General features: G+C 49.1%; 1 protein-coding gene across 1 annotated transcript in view; it reads left to right on the top strand.

Moving 5' to 3' along the window:
• The window catches only part of LOC119951242 (latent-transforming growth factor beta-binding protein 2-like), a 677,784-nt gene that overhangs the window by 384,877 nt on the left and 265,891 nt on the right, over positions 1 to 27,016 (top strand). Inside the window, exon 15 of the mRNA XM_038774298.1 lies at positions 3,461 to 3,559. Coding sequence (XP_038630226.1) covers positions 3,461 to 3,559 — 99 coding nt within the window. The remainder of the gene's footprint in view (positions 1 to 3,460; positions 3,560 to 27,016) is intronic.

The raw sequence follows: 27,016 nt of genomic DNA, 5'->3' as shown, positions 1-27,016 counted from the left end.
CGAGCTTTCGGAGCACGGCTCCTTCTTCAGGTGAATGGAAAGGCTTGTTCCAGAAATATTTATATAGACACAGTCAGAGATGCCCCGGAATGCGAGCACCTGCAGGCAATCAAATCATCAAAGATGCAGAGAGAGAGGTAACTCCAGGTTAAAGAGGTGTGAATTGTCCCAAGCCAGTTCAGTCGGTAGGCCTCTGCAAGTCCAGGCTTGTTGGTGGGGGCCGAATGTAATGCGACATGAATCCCAGATCCCGGTTGAGTCCGCATTCATGCGTACGGAACTTAGCTATAAGTTTTTGCTCAGCAATTTTGCGTTGTCGCGTCTCCTGAAGGCCTCCTTGTAGAATGCTGACCCGGAGATCAGAGGCTGAATGTCCTTGACTGCTGAAGTGTTCCCCAACTGGAAGGGAACAGTCCTGCCTGTTGATAGTCGCACGATGCCCGTTTATTCGTTGTCGCAGTGTCTGCATGGTCTCGCCAATGTACCACGCTTCGGGACATCCTTTCCTGCAGCGTATGAGGTAGACTACATTGATCGACAGTTCCACCGCGCCACAGCAAAAAACCGCACCGACCTCCTCAGAAGACAAACATGGGACACCACTGACAGAGTACCCTTCGTCGTCCAGTACTTTCCTGGGGCGGAGAAACTACGACATCTTCTTCGCAGCCTCCAACACATCATCAGCGAGGATGGACATCTTGCCAAGGTCATCCCCACACCCCCACTACTGGCCTTCAAACAACCGCGCAACCTCAAACAAACCATTGTTTGCAGCAAATTACCCAGCCTTCAGAACAGCAACCACAACACCACAAAACCCTGCCAGGGTAATCTCTGCAAGACATGCCAGATCATCGACATGGACACCACCATTACACGTGGAAACACCACCCACCAGGTACGCGGTGCATACTCGTGCGACTCGACCAATGTAGTCTACCTCATACGCTGCAGGAAAGGATGTCCCGAAGCGTGGTACATTGGCGAGACCATGCAGACACTGCGACAACGAATAAACGGGCATCGTGCGACTATCAACAGGCAGGACTGTTCCCTTCCAGTTGGGGAACACTTCAGCAGTCAAGGACATTCAGCCTCTGATCTCCGGGTCAGCATTCTACAAGGAGGCCTTCAGGAGACGCGACAATGCAAAATTGCTGAGCAAAAACTTATAGCTAAGTTCCGCACGCATGAATGCGGACTCAACCGGGATCTGGGATTCATGTCGCATTACATTCGGCCCCCACCAACAAGCCTGGACTTGCAGAGGCCTACCGACTGAACTGGCTTGGGACAATTCACACCTCTTTAACCTGGAGTTACCTCTCTCTCTGCATCTTTGATGATTTGATTGCCTGCAGGTGCTCGCATTCCGGGGCATCTCTGACTGTGTCTATATAAACATTTCTGGAACAAGCCTTTCCATTCACCTGAAGAAGGAGCCGTGCTCCGAAAGCTCGTGTTTGAAACAAACCTGTTGGACTTTAACCTGGTGTTGTAAGACTTCTTACTCATATCTTCATAGCTGCAGGCCACCCCTGTTTCAGAGGTTATGGCCTTGCCGTGGTTCTGGTGCCAGGACTTCCTGGGTACCCTTCCAGCTACCTCCATGAGTGTCTCAGGCTTCGGCCTTAGTGGGGGCCTTCTGGTGGCATCCCCAATCTGCCCACAATTTTCCACTTCTAAATATCCACAGATATGCAGATTGGCCAGCTACTGCTGCCAGATGGGAAGCCCAATACTTCCACCCCACCTCCAGCAAGATCGGCCAGAGGACGGAACTCTTCAGCCAACTATCCTGACGCCCTCCCGTCCTACCTTCCGACTGATCCGACCATCAAAGCCATCTGAGCAGGACTGATCTGATACTGCCAAATACATGCCTCCAGCAGGCATACATTGTAGCAGAAAACGTGTGTAGAACTGGCAAGATCCTGGCCAAAATCATAAGAAACAAAAGGTTATTTCAATTTTTAGTACTTTATCCACCATAGCAAGCCTTGAACAGAAAAATTGTGCAGTCATTAAAGGTAACTATCAATGTCACTCGTAGGAGAATGTGCCTTATTCAGTCTACCACCAAGACTGCAAATTTTTATCTCTGCAACATTGTATGTCTTTGGTCCCTCTGAGTGTCTGCCACTGAAACCCCTTTTCCACACTTTTGTTCACTGAAGATGTAGCAAGTCCCTTCTGCAAGTCTGTTGCGTTCCTCAGCTTGTAAACTTATCCAAAGACCCCATGCTGCCATCCTGCTTGCCGTCATCTCAAAGTCTATTAGTTCTATTTTAGCTGATCTACATTGGCACTTTGTCTCTCAGTGCATTGAATTTAAATCTTTTCTCTTTGTCTTATTCCACTCAATATTTGAAATTTACTCTAGTCCTACCTTTGCAAAACAGACAGGCCGGGGGTTCTCCAAAAACACGGCTAAGTGTTGACGCCAGCGTAAACACCGCAGTGTTTCATGCCAGCGTCAACGGGCCTCTTGGCCCAGCGATTCCATGGCCCACAGGGGGCCAGCACGGCGCCAGAGTGCTCCGTGCTTCTCCAGCTACCATATGTGGCCGCAGGTCTGCAGAGCCACACAGCAGGCTGATGTGGAAGAAGGTAGCCCCCCCCCACCCCCGCAGATCTCGCGTGCCCGTCGATCGGAGACTGATCCCCTGCTCCCCACCAGGACGGCCACCGCAGCTGAAACGCCGAGCTCCTGTCGGGTGGGACCATACGTGAACCACACCGGCTTGAACTCGGCCGGTCGACCGTGGAGAATCGCCACGGGGGCCTCTTTCAACAGCCCCTGACCAGCGCCGTGTCGACCATGCGCGCGAGCGCGACTGCCGCAGATTCTCTGGTAGCCAGAGAATCACATCCCGGCGTCAGACCCAATCGCAGGTCTGAGGCTCCATTCTCCGACCCCGTGCCCAGCGCCATTTCGGTGCGGAGGTTTGGAGAATCACGGCCACTATTTTGCCTATGCTTTTAGCCAACCCACTTAATTTTTCTGCCGCACGTATTTACATAGAATGTACAGTGCAGAAGGAGGCCTTTCAGCTCATTGAGTCTGCAATGGCCTTTGGCAAGAGCACCCTACCTAAGGTCACATCTCCACCCTGTCCCCTTAACCCAGTAACCCCACTTCACCTTTTTGGAGACTAAGGGCAATTTAGCATGGCCAATCCACCTAACCTGCACATCTTTAGACTGTGGGAGGAAACCGGAGTACCCGGAGGAAACCCACGTAGACACGGGGAGGAAGTGCAAACTCTGCATAGACAGTGACTCAAGCCGGGAATCGATTCTGGGATGCTGGAGCTGTGAAGCAACTGTGCTACCCACTGCGCTACCGTGCCCTCCATGATTTGTCTATCCTTTCTGAAGGATTTTTAGATTTGACTGTTGTTTCCACACAAATGGAACGGATTAGTTTATGAACTGACAGTTTTTTTTCCTGCAGTGGAAGTCGTAGTGAAGACAAGCCCACCTACATTGGTGCACGTTGTTCCTGAATCTACAGCTAGACAGGTGGCTTCTGTATTTGCAACAGAAATTTCAGGTAAGACCTAATTGTCAAGAATACATTTTAGACATAAATTTGTCATGAACACGCTTATATGTGTATAAATTTGTAAAAGTAGCAATGGACTTTTAATGCTAGATTACTATCTTGTACTGAAAATATATGGACAATTTTCATGTGAAGCAATACAGTTTCTTTAAATTGTTTGAGAAATTGTATTAAAATGAAAGGGGAAGCATTTATTTTGTGCACGGTTTGAAAACCATCCATCATTCATTCAAAATAATAAGTCTGGCCCCGCATGCTGCTGGGATCGTCTGGTCAATGGACCCTTGGCAATGCTGCTGAATCTCCTGGGGTGGGATCATTGCCTTGGGGCTATACAATGTTGGTCCCAGTCTTTAACAATCACTACAGTCTTTAACAATAGTGAAAAATGTAAAGATGTAACCAACATGCAAAACAAGCTATTTCCTCCATTCCCTTCCTATCAACGCAAGTATGTCAGTGGGAACAGTGGCGTTTTACGACAGAAAGAAATGGTGTAAAAACGGCCAGTGATCCTCCGTTGGCTGGGGGCTAGCATCAAGGTAGCGTGGAGCACCCGGCTGTAGCTGCCGATATGTCCCGTAGAATTCCTGTGCATGTGCATGGTGCAGCCTGCAGCAGCCGCGCCGTGTAACATGTCGCTGGCTGCGCGCACTCCCAGCCTGCGAAATAGTCCCCCCCCCTTTGGCCGGCTCCCGCGCCCCGGACCCCCCCCCCCCCCCCCCCCCAGTGCCCACAGCCCCTGACAGAGTCCCCCCTGCCTGCGGATCGGCCCTCTCTCGACTGTGGCGGTGCAGGACCAAGTTTTTAAATACCTGGAGTAAACCTCACTGATATGACGTCATGTTGGCGAAGGGTGAATTCTAAGCCTGTTAATCGCATGGAATGAAGTTCCCATCGTTTCTAGTCAGAAACCTCGTTACATCACCAGCGAAGGGCGGGGAAAATCGAAAAATGAGATCTTGCCAGCGAGAATCACGTTTATCGAATCTCGCGGCATTTTGCGCCCATGCCACCATACGCGCTCACGGCGAACATGGGTGCAAAATTGTCCCCATAATATCTATGAAATATATTGAGTTGCATATTGAAATACAGAATAAAATTTCAAAATTTGCTGAGGATACCAAACTTGGGAAGTGTGATAAATATTGAGGATGGTACTAAGTGATTGTAACACGGCATAAATAGACTCGCAGAATGAACAGGAAAGTGGCAGATAGAATGTGAGGTAATGCATTTTGGCAAAAGGATTAGGGAGAGGCAGTATTCTTAATATATACTTAATAGCGCAGTTCTAAACTTGTGGAGGGACAAGGATATTCATATGCTTAGAATTTTGAAGATTTCAGGACATATTGATAGAGAAGTTAGCAAAGCTTACGGAATCTTGGGCTTCATATTACCTCCATTTCTGTTCACTATATTTAGGAGGGATGTGAAGGTCTAGGATGCAAGGACTATTTGCTAAAATGCTTCAAGGGATGAGGGAATTTAGCTTCAAGGTCAAGTTGGAGAAACTTGACTTTTTCTTGGAGCAAAGGAGATTGAGGGGAGATTTGATAAAGGTGTACAAGATAATAATAAAATCAAAATACTGCAGATGCTGGAAATCTGAAATAAAAAGTGTGGTAGCATGGCCCCTTTAAGGGGCGATACAGCATGGGCTACATGACAGGGCCTAAGCCCATGGGGATAGAGCATGTGAATGTTAGCCTATCAGATGTTTAGGCGTGAATCTGGCTGTCAGTTAACCTGGGAGTCGTGTGAACAAGACCTGTGTACTGTTCTGTGTATTGGGTTGTTCTTATTTAAATAAATCATCATTGTAATTAAACACTGCCTCGTTGCTTGCCTCGCAATACAATAATGGCGACGAGAATAAATTAAGCCAGTCGATGGAATCTCATCAAACGTTGGAGGGTGGGTGGTGTGGGGGGGTGGGAGTGTGACCTCTTAAGACCTGAAAAGGTAAGAGATAGTCTATAGTCGAATGGTTATGCCACTATTCACTATTTGATCCAGAGCTTGAATGTTGAAAGGCGTGTACACAAGCTTAACATGGTGAGATTAAGTAATACACCCCCAACGAGGTTGTCCTTGTCGTCAATGGCCGCCCCCGTAAAATGGAGGTTGATACAGAGGTGTCTGCCACAGTAGCAGATGAACAAGCATTTAAGTAGCTGCAGGGAGGGCTGTAGTCTGAACCTCAGTAGTATATCGACCAATTTAGTCACCTATACTGGAGTGGCATTAAAGATATTAGCGATGGCATCCATACCAATATCATAACCAACAGCAGTCAGCCCAGCTGCCTTTACTTGTTGTGACAGAATGATGGCCGAGCCTCATGGGGCAGAATTGGGTGAAGAAAATCAAATTGAATTGGTTAGAAATATTCAGCATCACGGGATTTTTCAGGAACTTCTACGAAATACCACTAGGTCTTCCAGGGAGAGTTAGGACGCATCAAAGGAGTGAAAGCAAAATCTATGTAGAGGCGGAAGCAAAAGATCTTTTTGCACCTGACCATTGTCTTTTAATCTACACCAAAATGGGGAGGTGGAATTGAGGTGTCTAGAAGACCTGGGGCTAATTAGTCCAGTACGGTTTTCAAAATCGGCAGCACTGAATGTCCCAGTGTTGAAGCGAGACCTCACAATCCGAATCTGCAGTAATTATAAGCTGTGCCAAATCTTTGCCATTCACGGCCTACCTGAGTGATTGTCTCAGATAATTACAGTCTTCACAGCCGAGAATTTTAACTCTTCTTAAGTCCAATGAGATCCAGCATGTAAGGACAGCCCCCTACGACCGGGTTGGCTGAACTTTCAAAGCATCAATGAAGAAACAAGCTAATCAGTCACTGCTGCTTCATTTAGCGGACTTGTTGCTCTTGTATAATTCAACTCCGCATACTATTACTGGGGTCACCCCAGCTGAGGTGATAATGGGCAAACGTCACAGGACCCAGCTTGATCTTATTTTTCCTCACGGACCAGCAAGATACAGCAAGAAGGATAGGTCGTTCCAAATAGACATCATAGGGCAGGATCCAACCAAACCATTTCTGAGGGTGCGATTCAACGAAAAGGCAACAAAGTCCCATTGTGAGTGCATTTAGCCATGTGTTTCCTGGCACTCACAGCACCGAGAAACAAATGGCTATACAACGCCATTTACGTGAAATAAGGCACCTCAGTGGGAAAAGTGTGGCTGAGGCTGCATTTCTATACTAAGGAGCTGCACTCGCTGGAACTCCTCAGTATAGCGTCCCCATCTCCGAGGCCCCCGATGTGACCCCCTCCCCCCCAAAGCCCCAATGCACTATGGAAGGGAAACAAATACCCGTTCCCAATACCTGCACAGGGCAACCCTGGCCCAATTGCCAGCAAACAAAATGCCAGCTTGGCACCTTGGCAGTGCAAACCTAGCACTCTGGTAGTGCCCCTACCAGTTGGCAGTCAGGTGGAAGTGCCAGGGTGCCTGGGTGACAGCAGCAGTGCCAGGGCACCACTCTGCCCAAAGGGCATGCACCTAGGCACCTCCAATCCACTGGGAGACCCCGACGAGTGCAGTTCCGTCTGGTCCCCATTTGTGGCCTCGTGAACCTGCACATTAAAGTGACACTAGCTGTCTCTATCAAATATGCAGATTTGCTAAAAAGTGATTCCGCCTACAATGGGCAGGATTTACATCACAATGTCTCACGAGATTGTGACCAGGTTGCCAGTGTGGTACTGCCAAATTGCCCAGGCTGGGAGCTGGATAGATCTCAGGAGTGGGATCTCCCTGGCTTTTATCGGTCATGCTGCTTTTCAGGCGCTGCGTGGCTTGGATAATGCCTCAAATGTCATTGTGGGTGTGTCTGGCAGGGTCTTTCCTGCCAGTTGTTTGTGAGAGATCCAAACCAGTATTCACCCATACACCTTTTTTGGGGGAGGCCTTGGGGAGTTACTCCCCAGGTCAGCCCATACTTAGGGCTCAAATCAACTAATTGGGAACAAAGTCCCATGGCCAATCGCATTGTGTAAAGGACCTCAGCAGGAAACTGCGAGCTGCTTTTTTGGGTGCAGCATGTGTGGTAGTACGACTAGGGGTATTACGGTACCTGGGAGTGTGAGCTGCTATTGGTGCAGAAGGCTTGCTGCCCATTGGCCCAAGTGTTGTCTTCACATTAGTCGAGAGGAAGGTAGCTCCGCCTCCGAGGCGGAGTATAAGAACCCGTGTTTCCCAGCAGCCAGGTCATTTCTGTACTCCTGCTGCTGGGCACACTTCTTGTAGATTAAAGCCTTCGATTCGGACAGCTCCTTCATTTCTGTGTTCATTGATCGCGCATCAATTTAATCTGAAAGATTTTAAAGGATGGAGCTCCGCATCAAGTCAGAGTGTCTATGACTCAGCCCCCACGCAGCGAATGCAGCAGCTGCATTTAAGCGCTGGCTGGCTTGTTTCAACAGCTACCTTAGTACGGCGGAAAACATCCCGATGAAGGAGCAGAAACGACACATCCTCCACTACACAAGCTCATCAAGGACACGGCTGACTATGACGCAGCCATGGACCTGCTCAAAGGACACTTCGTCAAGCCGGTAAATCAAATCTACGCTCGGCACTTACTAGCCACAAGGCAGCAGATCCCTGGTGAGTCACTGGACAATTTTTACCGTGCCCTCCTTGTATTGGGGAGGAACTGTGGCTGCCCACAAGTGTCTGCTAATGAGCACACGGAACTCCTCATCCGGGACGCCTTTGTTGCAGGCATGCAGTCCCCACAGATCCGCCAGAGACTATTAGAGAGAGAAACCTTGAGTTTCCCGGAGGCACGGTCCCTCGCTAACTGACTAGATGTCACGAACAGAAACGCACGCTCCTACGCCCCCGACCGCGCGGCGGCCCCCTGGGCAGCGTGGAACTCAGCCTCTCTCTCCTCCATGGACTTGGACTCCCCCCAGGCCTGCGCCGTAGGGCCACCCGAAAAACCCGCGGGGCCCCACTGCTATTTTTGCGGCCAGGCGAAGCACCCCCAACAACGTTGCCCAGCCCGTTCTGCAACCTGTAAGGGCTGCGGAAAGAAAGGCTACTTTGTGGCCATCTGCCAGGCAAAGGAGGTCGCTGCGGACTCCCCCTTCTCTCTCTCCAGGGGCCCTGTGTGGCCCGTGGACCTCGTTGTCCCCATCCCCCAACGCCACGTTTGACCTCTGGGCGTCGCTATTTTACGCCTCCGACGCCACGTGCGGGGGACAGGCGCCGCCATTTTGGCCACCCCCGCCATGTGCGACCGACGGCAATATGGCGCCGCCATCTTGGATCGGCTCCAAGCGGGTGACTACTCACTGCCCGATGCAGACTCCGACTATCTGCCACGACTCGCTTCAGTCACTCTGGACCAGTCTCGACCCCGCACCCTCTCTACGGCAACAACAAGGATACTGCTCAATGGGCATGAGACGACCTGCCTGCTGGACTCAGGGAGCACGGAGAGTTTCGTCCACCCCACCACGGTAAGATGCTGCGCTCTCCCTGTCTACCCGGTCAAACAAAATATCGCCCTGGCCTCTGGCTCCCATTCAGTACAGATCACGGGGTGTTGTATAGCGGACCTCACGGTCCAGGGGAGGGAGTTTAAAAATTATAGACTCTACGTCCTCCCCCACCTCTGCGCGGCCGCACTCCTGGGGTTAGACTTCCAATGTAACCTCCAGAGTCTAACATTTAAATTTGGTGGCCCTATGCCCCCCCTCACTGTCTGCAGCCTCGCAACCCTCAAGGTCGATCCCCCGTCCTTGTTTGCAAACCTCACCCCAGATTGCAAACCTGTCGCCACCAGGAGCTGACGGTACAGTGCCCAGGACCGGACTTTCATCAGGTCCGAGGTCCAACGGCTTCTGAAGGAAGGGGTCATCGAGGCTCGCAACAGCCTCGCGAGCACACGTTCTGGTGGTAAAGACCGGGGAGAAGAATAGGATGGTCATAGACTACAGTCAGACCATCAACAGGTTTACGCAGCTGGACGCATACCCTCTCCCCCGTATATCTGACCTGGTCAACAGGATCGCGCAATACAAGGTCTTCTCCACAGTGGACCTCAAGTCTGCCAACCACCAGCTTCCCCTCCCTCACTGCCCCAAGGCCCTCCAGCGCTGCCTCGGGTTTTTCTCATATTACGCCCAGTGGGTCCGCAATTACGCTGACAAAACCCGTCCCCTCATCCAATCAGCCACTTTCCCCCTGTTGATGGAGGCCTGCCAGGCCTTCAGCCGCATCAAAGCAGATATTGCAAAGGCCACGATGCGCGCTATCGACGAGTCCCTCCCCTTCCAGGTCGAGAGCGATGCGTCTGATGTAGCTCTGGCAGCTACCCTCAACCAAATGGGCAGACAAGTGGCCTTCTTCTCCCGTACCCTCCATTCTTCCGAAATCCACCACTCCTCGGTCGAGAAGGAAGCACAGGCCATAGTAGACGCTGTGCGACACTGGAGGTACTATCTGGCCAGCAGGTACACCCTCCTCACAGACCAACGGTCGGTGGCCTTCATGTTCGACAATGCACTGAGGGGCAAGATAAAGAACAACAAGATCTTGCGGTGGAGGATCGAGTTGTCCACCTACAACTACGACATCTTGTATCGTCCTGGGAAGCTGAACGAGCCTCCCGACGCCCTGTCCCGTGTGCCAACACACAAGTGGACTGCCTTCGATCCCTCCACGCGGACCTCTGCCACCCGGGGGTCACCCGTGTCTTTCACTTTGTAAAGACCCGCAACCTGCCCTAGTCCATCGAGGAGGTCAGGACCGTCTCTAGGGACTGCCACATCTGCGCGGAGTGCAAGCCGCACTTCTACCGCCCCGAAAAAACGCATCTGATAAAGGCTTCCTGCCCCTTTGAACGCCTCAACATGGATTTCAAAAGTCCCTTCCCCTCTACCAATCACAACACGTACTTCCTCAACGTGATTGTCGAGTACTCCCGCTTCCCGTTCGCCATCCCCTGCCCCGACATGACCACACCCACCATCATTAAAGCCCTACACACCATTTTCTCCCTGTTCGGATTCCCCGCGTACATTCACAGCGACCGGGGGTCCTCCTTTATGAGCGACGAACTGCATCAATTCCTGCTTAGCAAGGGCATTGCCTCAAGCAGGGCGACCAGTTATAACCCCCGGGGTAACGGACAGGTCGAGAGGGAGAACGGTACGGTCTGGAAGACCGTCCTGCTGGGCCTACGGTCTAGAAATCTCCCAGTTTCCGGCTGGCAAGAGGTCCTCCCAGACGCCCTCCACTCAATCCGGTCACTGCTTTGCACATCTCCCAATCAAACGCCTCACGAACGCCTTCTTGTCTTCCCCAGGAAGTCTTCCTCAGGGACCCCGGTCCCGACCTGGCTGGCTGCCCCCGGGCACATCTTGCTCCGGAAACACGTGCGGGCGCACAAGTCGGACCGGTTGGTCGAGAGGGTCCAGCTGCTCCACGCGAACCCGCAATACGTGCATGTGGAGTACCCCGACGGCCGACAGGACACGGTCTCCTTACGGGACCTGGCGCCTGCCGGATCCCCGCCATTGCCCCCGGCACCAGCTCCCCCACCCCCTGTCCAGCCGCAACTGCTTCCCGCAGGGGCTCCCCTCCCTGGCCCGCCGACCCCCTCACCCGTGCTGCCTAGAGGACCAGACACCCACCCCACGGCCTGGCCCTCCCCAGCTCCGCCTAGGGGTACGGACGCAGCCACGAGGACCGGATCATCGCTCCTGGAGTCATGGACGCCCCTATCTCCAATGTCTCCAGCGAAGCTCCGCAGGTCGCAGAGGACATCCAAGGCCCTCGATCGGCTGATCGAGTCGATATGAACTGTTAATGGACTTTTCTGTTTGTTCTCTTGTTTTCTAACAATGTAAATAGTAACAGTGTTCGAACACGTCCCTGTATATAGTTACGGGCCAGTGGGCAGCCACCGTTGGAGAGGTATGATCTCACATCACTAGTCACACTACCAGTCTATCATCCCACTCGCACGGGACACCCCCCCCTCTCATTCCCCGGCTTCTCAAAGGCACACGCCTGCCCCCCCCAACCCGGGTTCCTTTCTCAACAAGGGGTGAATGTGGTAGCATGACTAGGGGTATTACGGTACCTGGGAGTGTGAGCTGCTATTGGTGCAGAAGGCTTGCTGCCCATTGGCCCAAGTGTTGTCTTCTCATTCGTCAAGAGGAAGGTAGCTCCGCCTACGAGGCGGAGTATAACAACCCATGTTTCCCAGCAGCCAGGTCATTCTGTACTCCTGCTGCTGGGCACACTTCTTGTAGATTAAAGCCTTCGATTCGGACTACTCCTTAGTTTCTGTGTTCATTGATCGCGCATCAGCGTGGCCACTGGATTGCACCCTTGGAAATCTTTTCTGCAATGTGGAGCTGAAGCCGCCGGCAAGACTGGCTTCTCCGAGATCGGCACGCCATTTTGAAAGGGTGCCCGATCTCTAAGTGAGCTTGAGGGTCCCACCCACGTGAAAGTCACCCCCCACAGACATGAGCCCTGACCCTTGGCAGTGCCAACCTGGCATCTGGGCACATTGACAATGCCAGCCTGGCACCCTTGCAGTGCCAACTAGATACTGCCCTGCCATGTACCCGACTATCTGGAGGGCTCCAATGGGCTCTGAGACCCCCTGAGTGGCCATCATGACTAGTCTCCACGGCACCAGGTTGAGGCCTAGCCGGTGCAGCCAGTTATTCCCAGCAGCGGGTGAATGCAGTGTCGGCATATTTAAATGAGGTGAATCACGATCGGCCAGGCTCCAGGCACAAAGCCTGATTTGGGCACTTCCCGGTATTCACCCGGCGCACCCAGCTCCACGCCGGGGTTAACGCGGTGGCTGAATCGCCCCACAGTATGTGTGAAATTTTGGTGGATAGCCCGATGGTTAACTGGGAGAGTTGTTGCCTGGGACTGTGCCAGTTAGCCTATCCCATATACCTACAGGACCATGAAGCTAGGAAACCTGCTCATCATTTGAGAAGGAGACCCAATCCCAGCTACCATTATACCATTTGTCAAGATGGTGGTGTTAGAACTGGGATATTGTCAAGGGGGATCATCAGGGGCCACGGAGGGAATTGAACAGGTAGCCAGTGCTGCCCCTATTTCGGACTCTACCGATTTGCCTGCTCTTGCTGTAGACTTGGATGCCTCCCATCTGGGAGAGCCAGTTGCCAAGTTGAGATGCTCTGCAAGAGTTAGGAAGTCAGCTGATAGACTTATAAGCTTTGTTTTGAGCTCCCTTACTGTAACTCTTTTGTGTGTATGTAACTGTAAATATGAGTTTTTCTGTTTTTGTATTTCGGGGATCTGCAAGGTAACTTAAGAGAGGAAGAATGTGGTGGTGTGGCTTCTTTAAGGTGTGATCAATGATAATTCTCATGGTCGTCAAACTCGCTATATCTTCTAGCTTTTTATTAATTGCCTTTAAATTCCACCAGGTGCTTAGTGGGATTTGAACTTATGCTCCAAGACCACTAGTCCTGTGACATTACCACCATACCAACAAAGAACAAAGAAATATTACAGCACAGGAACAGGCCCTTCGGCCCTCCAAGCCTGCGTCGATCCATATCCTCTATCTAAAACTGTTGCCTATTTTCTAAGGATCTGTATCCCTCTGATCCCTGCCCATTCATGTATCTGTCTAGATACATCTTAAATGATGCTATCGTGCCCGCCTCTACCACCTCCGCCGGCAATGCGTTCCAGTCACCCGCTATCCTCTGCGTGAAGAACTTTCCACGCATATCTCCCTTAAACTTTTCCCCTCTCACCTTGAACTTGTGACCCCTAGTAATTGAGTCCCCCACTCTGGGGAAAAAGCTTCTTACTGAACACCCTGCCTGTACCTCTCATGATTTTGTAGACCTCAATGAGGTCCCCCCTCAACCTCCGTCTTTCTAATGAAAATAATGCTAAAGGGGCTGGTTTAGCACACTGGGCTAAATAGCTGGCTTTTAAAGCAGACCAAGGCAGGCCAGCAGCGCGGGTTCAATTCCCATACCAGTCTCCCCGAACAGGTGCTGGAATGTGGCGACTTGGGGCTTTTCACAGTAATTTCATTTGAAGTCTACTTGTGACAATAAGCGATTTTCATAATCTACTCAACCTCTCTTCATAGCTAGCGCCCTCCATGCCAGGCAACATCCTGGTGAACCTCCTCTGTACCTTCTCCAAAGCATCCACAACCTTTTGGTAATGTGGCGACCAGAACTGTACGCAGTAGACCAAATGTTGCCTAACCAAAGTTTTATACAACTGTAACATAACCTGCCAACTCTTGTACTCAATACCCCTTCCAATGAAGGAAAGCATGCCGTATGCCTTTTTGACCATTCTTATCGACCTGTGCAGCCACCTTCAAGGTACAATGGACCTGAACACCCAGATCTCTCTGTACATCAATTTTCCCCAGGGCTTTTTCATTTACCTATAGTTCGCTCTTGAATTGGATCTTCCATAATGCACCACTTCGCATTTGCCAGGATTGAACTCCATCTGCCATTTCTCCGCCCAACTCTCCAATCTATCTATAATTCTGCTGTATTCTCTGACAGCCCCCTTCACTATCTGCTAATCCAGCAATCTTCGTGTCATCTGCAAACTTGCTAATCAGACCACCTATACCTTCCTCCAGATCATTTATGTATATTACAAACAACAGTGGTCCCAGCACGGATCCCTGTGGAACACCACTGGTCACAGTTCTCCATTTTGAGAAACTCCCTTCCACTACTACTCTCTGTCTTCTGTTGCCCAGCCAGTTCTTTATCCATCTGGCGAGTACATTCTGGACCCCATGAGACTTCACTTTCTCCATCAGCCTACCATGGGGAATCTTATCAAATGCCTTACTGAAGTCCATGTATATGACATCTACAGCCCTTCCCTCATCAATCAACTTTGTCACTTCCTCAAAGAATTCTATTAAGTTGGTATGACATGACCTTCCCTGCACAAAACCATGTTGCCTATCACTGATAAGCCCATTTTCTTCCAAATGGAAATAGATCCTATCCCTCAGTATCTTCTCCAGCAGCTTCCCTACCACTGATGTCTGGCTCACCTGTCTATAATTACATGGATTATCCCTGCTACCCTTCTTAAACAAGGGGACAACTTTAGCAATTCACCAGTTCTCCGGTACCTCACCCGTGTTCAAGGATGCTGCAAAGATATCTGTTAAGGCCCCAGCTATTTCCTCTCTCACTTCCCTCAGTAACCTGGGATAGATCCCATCCGCACTTGGGGACTTGTCCACCTTAATGCCTTTTAGAATACCCAACACATCCTTCCTCCTTATGCCGACTTGACCTAGAGTAATCAAACATCTATCCCTAACCTCAACATCCGTCATGTCCCTCTCCTCGGTGAATACCGATGCAAAGTACTCGTTAAGAATCTCACCCATTTTTTCTGACTCCACGCATAACTTTCCTCCTTTGTCCTTGAGTGGGCCAACCCTTTCTCTAGTTACCCTCTTGCTCCTTATAAATGAATAAAAGGCTTTGAGATTTTCCTTAATCCTGTTTGCTAAAGATATTTCATGACCCCTTTTAGCCCTCTTTATTCCTCGTTTCAGATTGGTCCTACATTCCCGATATTCTTCCAAAGCTTCGTCTGTCTTCAGTCGCCGAGACCTTATGTATGCTTCCTTTTTCCTCTTAGCTAATCTCACAATTGCACCTGTCATCCATGGTTCTCTAATCTTGCCATTTCTATCCCTCATTTTCACAGGAACATGTCTGTCCTGCACGCTAATCAACCTCTCTTTAAAAGCCTCCCACATATCAAATGTGGATTTACCTTCAAACAACAGCTCCCAATCCACATTCCCCAGTTCCTGCCGAATTTTGGTATAGTTGGCCTTCACTCTTCCTTAAGGACCAGTTTTGTCTTTGTCCATGAGTATTCTAAAATTTACAGAATTGTGATCACTATTCCCAAAGTAATCCCCGACTGAAGCTTCAACTACCTGGCCGGGTTCATTCCCCTACACCAGGTCCAGTATGGCCCCTTCCCGAGTTGGGCTATTTACATACTGCTCTTGTTATGGGAGCGGCTTTTTCAGAATGCCAAAATGTATCATGGAGTTCAACCAACTTCTCCCTTTAATGTATTGTTGGTTTTTAAGCACACGGTTTGGTCACGAGGTGTGGTATTATAATTATGGACACGTGGGTTTTTAAACACAAAACAATGTTTATTCCATGAATTCAACTTAACCTTTTTAAATAAACATTGGATCATTTACCACCCCTTACTTCAAAGATAACCCCGAAAATAATACAACACTAAATAATCCCTCAAAATGTTCCTTCAAACCTCCAAAAGACTGAACACCTTTAAACAACAGAAACATACCAGGTTAAAGACATTACGATTATGAGTTTAAATCACCCAAATGATTCAGAGATAGTCTCTCATGGCAGAGATCACAGCAGATCCAGCTCACTGCAAACACAGACACACCCAAGCTCTTTTCCTCAAAACTGGCTTTTCCTTTCAAACAGCTCACAGCAAACCAGCCAGGCACTTTTCAGCTGCTCTCTCTCAAAACTGAAACTAAAAGCAGAAGTGAGCTCAACTCAGCTACCCCCACCCTCTGACATCAATTCAGTAAAAGGAGCTGCTCCATTTCTTAAAGGTACATTGCTTAAACATCCATTTCTTAATGGTACTCTCACATGACAGCTATCCCCAAGAAAAAGTCGATCAAAGAAATCCATACGATGTTTTAAATGTTCTTTCCACGTCTGGAAGTTGGAAATAAAAGCAGATTGTCCCACTTTCTCATTGCTATCCTTCAACGTGGGATAGGGTGAGGGTCCGTTCTTGTAACTGCATTCACCTTTCGATAGTCCACACACAACCGTTGGGTACAGTCTGGTTTAGGTACCATCACTATGGGTGAGCTCCATTGGCTGCAACCCACTTCAATTATGCCATTTTTCAGCATATTCTCAATCTCTCTGTTAACCTGTGCCAATTTTAAAGGATTAAATCTATATGGATGTTGTTTGATAGGAACAGCATTTCCCACATCTACATCATGTCTAGCCATTTTAGTACTTCCCAATTTATCTCTACAAATTTGCTCATGTGATATCAATAACTCTTTCAGGTCAGTTCATTTTTCCTCTGGAAGGTAACTTAATAATTCATCCCAATTTTTAAGAACATCATCATTTTCCAATTTAATTTGAGGTATGTCAAATTCACAATCATCTGGATTTGGTTTGTCACTTTGAGTTAGAATCATTAAAACTTCCTTTTTCTTTCCTTCCCTTTCAAAGTACCTTTTAAGCATATTCACATGACACACTCGGTGAGTCTTCCTTCTATCAGGTGTTTTTACTACATAATTCACCTCACTTAATTTCCTTTCAATCTGATACGGTCCACAAAACCTAACTTTTAAAGGCTCACCTACCACTGGTAACAACACTAAAACTTTATCCCCACTGACAAAACTATGAACTTTGGATTTCTTGTTCGCTACCCGTTTCATCACATTTTGTCCAACTTTCAAATGTTGTCTAGCCAATTCACCTTCTCTATTTAATCGTTCCTTAAAATTTGACACGTAATCCAATAGTGTAATTTCCGATTTCTCACCCACCAATTTTTCCTTAATCAATTTAAGTGGTCCTCTTACCACATGACCAAAAATTAGTTCAAAGGGACTAAATTTGGTAGACTCATTAGGTGCATCCCTAATTGCAAACAATACGAATAGAATTCCTTTCTCCCAATCTTCTGGACAATCTTGACAATACACCCTCAACATTGTCTTTAATGTCTGATGCCACCTTTCTAACGCTCCCTGCGATTCTGGATGATACACAGTGTTGCACGTTTTGCTATGAATGTAAAACGCGTTTATTGGGGTGTATTAACTTCCAAGTGCTTAACACCACTAGGCTCTGTTCTATGTATTTATTCAGCTCAGGAGTCGCCAGGTGCCGTATAGACACCGTCACGAGTATTCCAAGGTCAAGTTCAAAGTAATAACGACGATACACCGATTAGTAAGGTCCAAACGATCAATATTTATTATACAATTATAATAAATACTCATGCACACTCTAAGAGACTAAGCTATGACTAAACTAAAGTAATCAGAATACTTATCTAACAGGAACAGGCAAGGTCAGGGATCGAGGCCTTCGTCCCGGTCTTGGGCTGCAACCTTCAGCAAGCGTTCTGGTCACTGGGGGTTTAGCGGGCTTAGTTCGCGTAGCGAGCGTCGTACTGGCACTTACGGTTCGGCGGCTGGTGCTCAACGGCTGGAGTCAGGATACAGCTTCAAGGTCTTGGTCAGGGCCGGAGCACGGAACAACAGACCTGACAACACGAGGTCCCTGTCTTTTATAGGGATCCCAATGTCCTTCCCTCTTCTTGGGCGGGCTTTAACCTTTGGTTATCTATTGGGTCAATTCCTCATCGATACTGTTTGAATTCCCCAATGCGAGGGGGTCTCCGTGATGGGGGGGGCGTTTCTTATGCCCTTTTGTTTGGAGGTTTCTGGTGCCTCGATGTCTGGGCCTTGGTTCAAATGTGTCCATTCAGAATCAAATGTTTCTATTGTGTGGGTGTTCAGGTCTGATTGCCTCATTAGTATGCAAAGCGTTTTGCCATTTGCACCTAACTAAGGTCTTCTCACCTGAGCCCAAACTGGTTTCTGCTACTTGCAGAATGCAAAATGCTGTCTTTGCAGACTGCTGTTTTGGCTAAACTGCCTTTTTCCCTGCAGTCTTAGCGCTTGGCTTACTTTGTAGCTCAGCGTCCATTTTAGGTGGCTACATTCCCTCCTTGTGATCCTCACAATCAAAATATCGTGAAGGATCACCTATGTACGTTGCCTTGAGTGCATCTGGGTTGCCTTCTTTGTGTTCCCTGACCTCTTGCCAGTTCCTGGGCTACTCTATCTTAAACTATGGGAGGAAAAAAATTTTAACTGACATCTCTACTTGGCCCTATGTCAAAGGGGACATGCATTACCACAAACGGGAACCTCTACCTATCACAATTATCCTTAACTTAACTTAAACCTTTCCTTACAGACTCTAAAACCTTAACCATTCACACCACAACATCACACTTCCTAACTCGGCAGTCGAGTATAGGACAATATAATACATGGGTACATTTCTTTATTCATTACACAGTGCGTTATTCATCATGGGGCAAAGGGGATTGATGAAATCGGAAAATAGGAGATCGAACTCCATAGACGGAGGGGCAGGAACGGGAGGCTCTCCTCTTCCACTTCCTCAACCTGAGGGTCTGTACAAGTATGGCGAGGATCGCAATCACTAGCAGTGATTCGATTACGTATGACATGGAGTACCATGTCATAAATTTTGTGCACCAGGTCTGAACCTCACTGATCAGAGCTGAGCACTGGGGAGTGGCTGTAAGGGAAACATTTACGGTGGGGGTTGTGGGGGAAACGTGTCTTGCTTCCACACATACAAATATAACATGTAAAAGCAATAGGTGAGCTTTCATCATCTTCAACTTGTTCTTCCTTCTTTCTTCCTCCTGTATGGACAATCCTTGCTTCGATCCCTGTCTCGTCCTTCGAAAGCTATGGGATCAAGCACAGTATCTGTCAATACACAGTTTAAGATCTTTACCTGTTAGTGCATCTGTCTTTTAAATTCCAATTGACCCTTTAAAAATGACTGGCCAAGTCACACCCTGTGACTCCCCTCATTTTTTTTTTTCAAAAGCGAATTTGAAGACCAGAATACACCTAACAATCCTTCTCCTGCGAGCCGTCTCGCAGGCTTTGCTAGTTTACCATCCGAATGTTCCCGGATGTAAATAGCATGTGGGATGGCGGCCTAAGGGCTGCCTAACGAAAAATGAAAACAAAATTTTGAAAGAAACGTCCGAATGAGTTGCGTATGGGCCGCGACGGGTACGAGTTGGATGGGATCCCCGGGTAGGGCGTGCTGTGCCATACCCGAGCTTGGCTGACCAAAGTGGGTTCTCAGACAGGGCGGGTCCTCAGTGCCGTTTGTCCACTGCCTGAGTAACCTGGAGTAAACGGGTAAGAATGTGTTAACCGTGACTTGCAGCCTCTATTCGCCGAATAGAGGGGCACCTAAAAACAATGGAGGAGCCAAGATGCTCCTTCATCTGAAAACTGAGCTGGGCTTCAGATATTGTAGCCGATAAGGTGAGCTGCTCGCCATAGAAGTTCTCAGAGGTTTCGGCAGAGAAACTAAAGTGCGTGTAAGGTGGTCACAAGCCTTACAACTTTGAAAAGATCTCCAATCAAACTGGTTTTTTTGGAACCGAAGTTCTGAAAGGTATCGGCGGACAAACTAACGTGTATGTGAGGTGGTCACAATCTTTTCAGCTGAAAAGAAGATGTCCATCCTCCAACTGAACCATTTACATTCCTGAAAGACAAACAAACATAAAACGATAGACAAACATATGTGCAGGTTCCATCAGAAAGGACATCGTTTCCCTCAAACGATTCCTATTTTACATCATCTGGACACCTCACTTTTCCTCTGTCTCTGTGAACAGGGTCACAAAGGGGTTGCCATGTCGGGATTCAGACACCGTGTCGTCCTGCTCTCCCGGATCCCACACCCTTGTGTGGATCAGGCATGATATTTTTGCATTATGTGACCGGGGGTCACTTTCATCGTTGCGGACAAGTCTGTACGAATTGTCCCTGTGCCATAGTGTTGGGTCCAAACGTGAATGGGTATTGTCGGGGTCGTCGGGGTCGGGTGGTGGGTCTGGGTTTTTAATGTAAGTGACTTCCATGGGGTCACTGTAGTCGGGGTCATAGTCGCTGCTATGTGGGCTGTAGTGTGGTGTGCTGTGGCTGTCCTCAGAGTCAGTGTCTGCATCGCTGTCTCTGCCGCGGCAGCTTGTGGGCGTTTCGGGGCGTGGTCTGTTGTGGTCGGTGGGCGGAGTCGTGGGCGAGTCCGATGACGAACTGGTCTGTGAGGGGGATGGTGGAAACGTGTCTCTAGTGGGTGGGGTGAGGTGTTCTGCTGCGTCTAGCAGGACGTGGTGTGCATGGTTGGCCTGTGTTCCATATGCCTTTAACTGGTTGATATGGAACCACGCGGTCTTACCATTAGGGTATTTTATCCTATAAACTGAGGGGCTAATTTTATCCGAAATTGAGTATGGGCCGGAATATTTTGGAGCCAAAAAACTGCTGGGGTTGTAAACAGATAACATTACCTGTTGCCCAACCTGGAATTCTGTGGGGTGTACGGTCTTATTAAAACAAGCTGTGCGTTGTTTACGGCGTTTCCCTAGCTGAACTGCGGCTGCAATCTGTGCAGACCTCACAGTCTCAACCAAGTCTTTAACCGTCTTTTCGTGTGTGAGGGCCGTCACCTCGGGGCTGGTCATGTCCAGTCCTAAAAGGAATTCTGTACCTTTCATAGGGCGTCCGGTCATGAGTGTGTGTGGTGTGTATCCTGTGGAAGTGGAAACAGTGTTCCTTATGAACATGAGTGCAAATGGGAGCACTGAATCCCATGTCGAATTGTTCTCCTGTACCATTTTCCTAAGGGTAGTTTTTAGGGTCCGATTCATGCGCTCCACAATCCCGCTGGACTGTGGATGATACGCAATGTGGAAATTTTGTTTTATGCCGAATATTGTCAGGACGTTCTTCATGACCCGTCCTGTGAAGTGAGATCTCTGGTCCGAATCAATACTTCGGGGTAAACCCCATCTCGTGAAGATGTGGTGGGTCAGGATCTTTGCAGCTGTCTTAGCTGTATTTGTTCTAGAGGGGAATGCCTCTACCCATTTGGTAAAGGTATCGATGACCACCAGAACGTATTTATAGCCATTCCTACAAGGGGGCAATGGTCCTATAAAATCGATCTGGAGGTTTGTCCAGGGGCCATTAACTGGTCGAGTATGCCGAAGTTGTGCCTTTTTAGAATACCTCTCCGGGTTATTCTGAGCACAAATAAGGCAATTCTCAATATAATGCGTTACATCAGTCCTGAGATTAGGCCACCAACAGAGCTGCCTGAGGTGCCTCGTGGTTGCATCAATTCCCTGGTGCCCGTGGTTATCATGGAATAAAGCAATCATTGTATTCCTGTCCTGCTGCGGGACCACATAAAGTTGTTCCTTTATGATCACACCCTCATGTGTGGTCAGTGCGTGTTTAAATCTCTCGTACTCTGGCACAAAGTTGCCTTTGAAAACCTCCCTGAGATCCTCATCCTGCTTCTGTGCTGCTACAAGATCTTTAATATCTGTCTGTGAGATTTGGACGGTGCTCACAGGGGCGCTAGCTGGTGCGCTAGCTGGGGGGGTCCATAAGTGTCCTCGCCTGGAACCTGCCTTAGCCAGTGCGTCGGCTTTTACATTCCCAGGGGGGGATGACCTATGGTGACTTCGTACCTTTATTATTCCGAAGGTCCTGTCCTTCGCTTTTTCTAAAATATGCTGGAGTAGAGGGGCTGATGGGAAGGGTTTCCCGTCTGCGGAGACAAAACCTCGTGTCCTCCACAGGGGCAGAAAATCGGTTAAACTGTTACAGACATATAAGCTGTCTGAATATATGTCTGCTGGGCTGGGGAAAGAAGCGGGGTGGTCCACTATATAAGCTATGGCCGCGAGCTCTGCTGCCTGCGCGCCTAAGTGACCTGGTAGTTTTAGTGCGATTTCTTCGAGAGCGCGACCCTGCGCGCCCTCGACATAGATGCCGCATCCTGTGATACGCTCACCTTCTAAAACTGTGGATGAACCGTCTACGTAAATCCTCAGGGGTCCACACGTGTCTGTGTGTGGGGTGCTTTGGGTTGGGTTCCCTAGCTTCCTGGGGGGTGTTTTTGCGATAAAGGGTCCTGTGTTATGCAGGGGAGCTACAATTTCACAGTCATGGGGCTGTCCGGGGTATTGGAGGTTGTCTGCTAAATATGTGTGTGTGCGGGTCCGTTTTACTGTAATGTCCCGTCCTTGTAGAAGTAGTGTCCATCTAGCTGCCCTAATCTGGCTAACTGAACCGTCCTTCAGTCGACCGTCTAGGAGTAACTGTGTGGGTGTGTGTTCGGTCAGAATAGTAATGGGGTTGAGTCCGGTAATGTATGAGAAGTATTGTACTGCCCAGAAGACAGCAAGGAGGTGCCTCTCACAGGCAGAGAATCCTTGTTCTACCGGGTCTAACAGTCGGGAGGCATAAGCCACTGGTCTTAGCTGCTCGTGCCGTTCCTGAAGCAACACGGCCGAGAGGGTCAGATCGGTGCTCGCTACCTCTATTGCATAGGGGGAAAGTTGGTCTGGGACTAGCAGCGCGGGTGCTGCGCTAAGGGCTTTCTTTAACTCTTCCACAGCCTCTGTATGCTGCGGAAGCCATTCCCAGGGGGCTCCTTTCTTAAGGAGGTCTGAGAGTGGGGCGGCTTTTGTCGCGAATCCGTCGATGTGGTTCCGACAATAACCAACCAGTCCTAAAAACGACCGGAGGGCTGAAACATTTTGGGGAAGGGGCAATTTGACAATCGAATCAATTCTTTTGAATTCGATCTCGCGTTTGCCGTGTGTGATGACTGTTCCCAAATACATCACTTTATTTTCCAAAATCTGGGCCTTTCTTGGGTTAACTTTACATCCAATTGAAGTCAACAGTTCCAGGAGTTCGGCCAGAAGCGTAATGTGCTCTGCCTTTGTGTCTGTCTGCAGTAGTAGGTCGTCTACATACTGTACCAGACATTCGGGGCGGGAAAATTTCTCTAAACCACTTGCCAGCTGTCGGTGGAAAATGGAGGGGGAATTGTGGAATCCTTGTGGGAGGTATGTCCACGTATACTGCTGTGATTTGAAGGTGAAGGCAAATTTGTACTGGCACGCTTTTGCCAATGGTATTGACCAGAATCCGTTACTGATGTCCAATACCGTGAAGTATTTGGAGTTGAGTCCCTGCTTGAGCATGGTCTCGGGACTAGTAGCTACCGTTGGGGCTACTGCGGGGGTTACTTTGTTGAGTTCCCGATAATCGATGGTCAGACGCCATGATCCATCGGGCCTCCTCACTGGCCAAATAGGGGCATTATTGGTCGAGGCTACCGTTCTGAGCACACCTTGCTCCAATAAGCTTCCTATCACCTTTTCTATTTCCACCTCTGCTTCCAGGGGAAATCTATACTGTTTCTCTGGTCGGGGGTCCTGTCCGGTAACGTGAACTGGTCCAGTCATTCTGCCACAGTCATGACGGTGACTGGCAAATGCTGTCCTGTGTTTGTTCAGTAGGGCTTTTATTTGTCTGTCGGTGTGGAGTGTAGTCAGGTCAAATGAGTACTCTCCCACTGCGCTAATCCGATTAGCGTAGTCTCCTACTGTGAGGGTGGCGGGTGCTCTGTCTGATCTAGCCATTCGCCAGACACACTGGTTCACTGGGTCGAATGACAAGCTATGAGCGTTCATAAAATCTATCCCCAGGATGTGTTCTGCTGTCCGGGGAAGATTTACTAAAACTACGGGGTGTCTTGTGGAAATGTTCCCTAGCTGGATTGCTACGGGTGCCGTAATGTGTCCCTGCTGCGAGTGTCCTGTGAACCCGCTAAGTGTAATGGTGGATGTGGTCGGCCACGTGTCTGCGTGTGCCGTGGTCGTAGAGTTAATGGTGGTGCGGGACCCTCCTGTGTCCCAAAGTAACTCTATGGGCTTCCCTTTTACTCTCGCTGTGACTACGGGTCTCCCTGATGGATCCCATAGTGTGTCACAGACCCAAGTGGGGGAGCCCGAACACCGTCAGTTCGTCTCGTCCACATTGGTGGGTCCTGACTGTACTGCTATATTGTGGATGGGTTTTGCCTTACTGCGGTTCAGAGTGCCTGTCTGCTGGCCTCTCTGAGATTGCTGGGGTGCATTGCATTCCTTTGCCCAATGCCCTAACTGTCCACAGTTATAGCATTCCTGTCCTTTCTGCTGTGGGCTGCTCTTCCCTTCATTTACCCATGCGGGTTTCTGGTGCTCTCTCACTGCCTGAATATCTGCTGCAGCCTGAGCCTCTTCTGGGGATTTAACCTTACTCTTTCCCTGAATTGATTGCTCCCAAGCGCGGGACAACCTTTTCAGGACCCATTTCTCATTATGGGCCTCTTCTGAGGGGTCATAACTGTTGCAAGCGCTCTGTCCTGCCTCTGTCGCGTGTGAGATTATGGTGCGCGTCCATTTAACCATATTTTCCCGGTTCAAATGCGCTCTATTTAAATCGCCGAAAACTGCGTTGAAATGAATCCACAGCCTTCCTGCGAATGCTGTGGGGTGTTCGGATCTTTTCTGCCGGCACTTATTAAGTCCTTCTACGGGGTCACCTCGATTATACCCTATGGCATCTAAAATGGAGGTGTGCATCTCCTCTAGGGTGCCTCCGGCAACGTTCTGTGGGTCGGGGAGGGCTGCTACCATGGACTGGTCTAAGCTCAGAACTGTGAGTTTAACCTGCTCTCTCTCGTCCAGGCCGTACATGGTCGCCTGTTGCTTTACTTTAGCAAAGAACTGGTGGGGGTCTGCGGTGGGGAGGAACGGAGTGATCTTCTTACATGCGTCCCTGAGCTGGGTTACAGTTAAGGGGGTGGTGTAGGTTATATCTGGTGCGCCTTCTGTTGTAGCTTTTCTCTGCGTGGTTACGGGATTCATGGGTGCGGTTATGATCTGATCTGTAGGGGGTGGGGGTGCTTGCCTTTTCTGCTGCGCTGCTGGCGCACATGTTCCCTGAACATAACGCTGCGCTGTCTCACTTAATTCTTGCCAATCTGGGGCATTTTCTCCATCTAACTGGGTTCCAAAGGTGCTTTGAAACCCATTTTGCACCGAAAGCAGCGATTGCAGCTCTGCAATCTGCTTCCTGCATTTCGCGTGATCCACAGTACTTTGCCTTTGTTCTGTGGTTGCAGCATGGAGTGCTCTCAAAGCTGCTTTAAGGTCAGAGCATTGCCTCTGCAAAGCCTCTACCTGCTTGTCAGATTCTTCTCTTATCAGGACGGCACGTTGCACGTCCTGATAAGCCTTTTCGTACTGGGTCTGGGAACTGCTGAGATGGGCTAGACAAGACTGATGTGCCCTCTTGGCATCATCCACCTCTCTACGTTTCTCTGCCAACTTCCCTCTTAGATCCATATTTTCCTTTTCAATGTCCCTGACATCGACCTTACTCATTCGGTTCCTTTCTTCTAATTCTGCCCGGAGCGTCCTGACGACCTCCTCTGTGCCTCGCAATTGTGCCAAACAGGACACAATCGCCATCGGCTTACGTGCTTTACTAAGGTTCTTTTTGTGAATCTGAGAGAGGTTCTCCCACCAAGTATGTCCTATACTTCCGGGACCTGTCTCCTCATTCAAACAAAACTCTTTCCAAAGGGGCCATCCCTTTCCTTGCAGATACTTGCGGAGTTCCAGCTCCCACGTGGGACACTGACCTACCCTGCTACTGCTGCTGGTCGCTGTGACCACAAACCTTTCTGGATCCATCAGACGTTCCATTGCCTGCATGGCCATTTCCTCTGACTCTCTTTTAGTTAATTTGGGACAGGGGGTTGCTGGGGTTGTGTTTCAAGAAACGGGTACGGCTTACGCTATGTTCCGTTCACAAAACTACCGAAAGTTTGTCGCAACAAAAATGCTTTCAGTTTTACCTTACAGCCCTGTTAGTACGCATGCACTAAACACACTTCCGAATTACGCTTATTAGTTTGAACACCTTGAATACTTGTGATTTTCTTTACTTTCTTACTTTCTCTGTAATTTGGAGTTCATAATTCAAATTTCAGGGTCCTGGACGGAGTGGGGGTACCACTTGTAACCTTGTCCCGTCAGGAAGTCACCACTAAATGTTGCACGTTTTGCTATGAGTGTAAAACGCGTTTATTGGGGTGTATTAACTTCCAAGTGCTTAACACCACTAGGCTCTGTTCTATGTATTTATTCAGCTCAGGAGTCGCCAGGTGCCGTATAGACACCGTCACGAGTATTCCAAGGTCAAGTTCAAAGTAATAACGACGATACACCGATTAGTAAGGTCCAAACGATCAATATTTATTATACAATTATAATAAATACTCATGCACACTCTAAGAGACTAAGCTATGACTAAACTAAAGTAATCAGAATACTTATCTAACAGGAACAGGCAAGGTCAGGGATCGAGGCCTTCGTCCCGGTCTTGGGCTGCAACCTTCAGCAAGCGTTCTGGTCACTGGGGGTTTAGCGGGCTTAGTTCGCGTAGCGAGCGTCGTACTGGCACTTACGGTTCGGCGGCTGGTGCTCAACGGCTGGAGTCAGGATACAGCTTCAAGGTCTTGGTCAGGGCCGGAGCACGGAACAACAGACCTGACAACACGAGGTCCCTGTCTTTTATAGGGATCCCAATGTCCTTCCCTCTTCTTGGGCGGGCTTTAA

The sequence above is a fragment of the Scyliorhinus canicula genome, chromosome 2 (assembly GCF_902713615.1).
Source record: "Scyliorhinus canicula chromosome 2, sScyCan1.1, whole genome shotgun sequence".
NCBI classification, from domain to species: Eukaryota; Metazoa; Chordata; class Chondrichthyes; order Carcharhiniformes; family Scyliorhinidae; genus Scyliorhinus; species Scyliorhinus canicula.
This window is presented reverse-complemented; position numbering and strand designations above follow the sequence as displayed.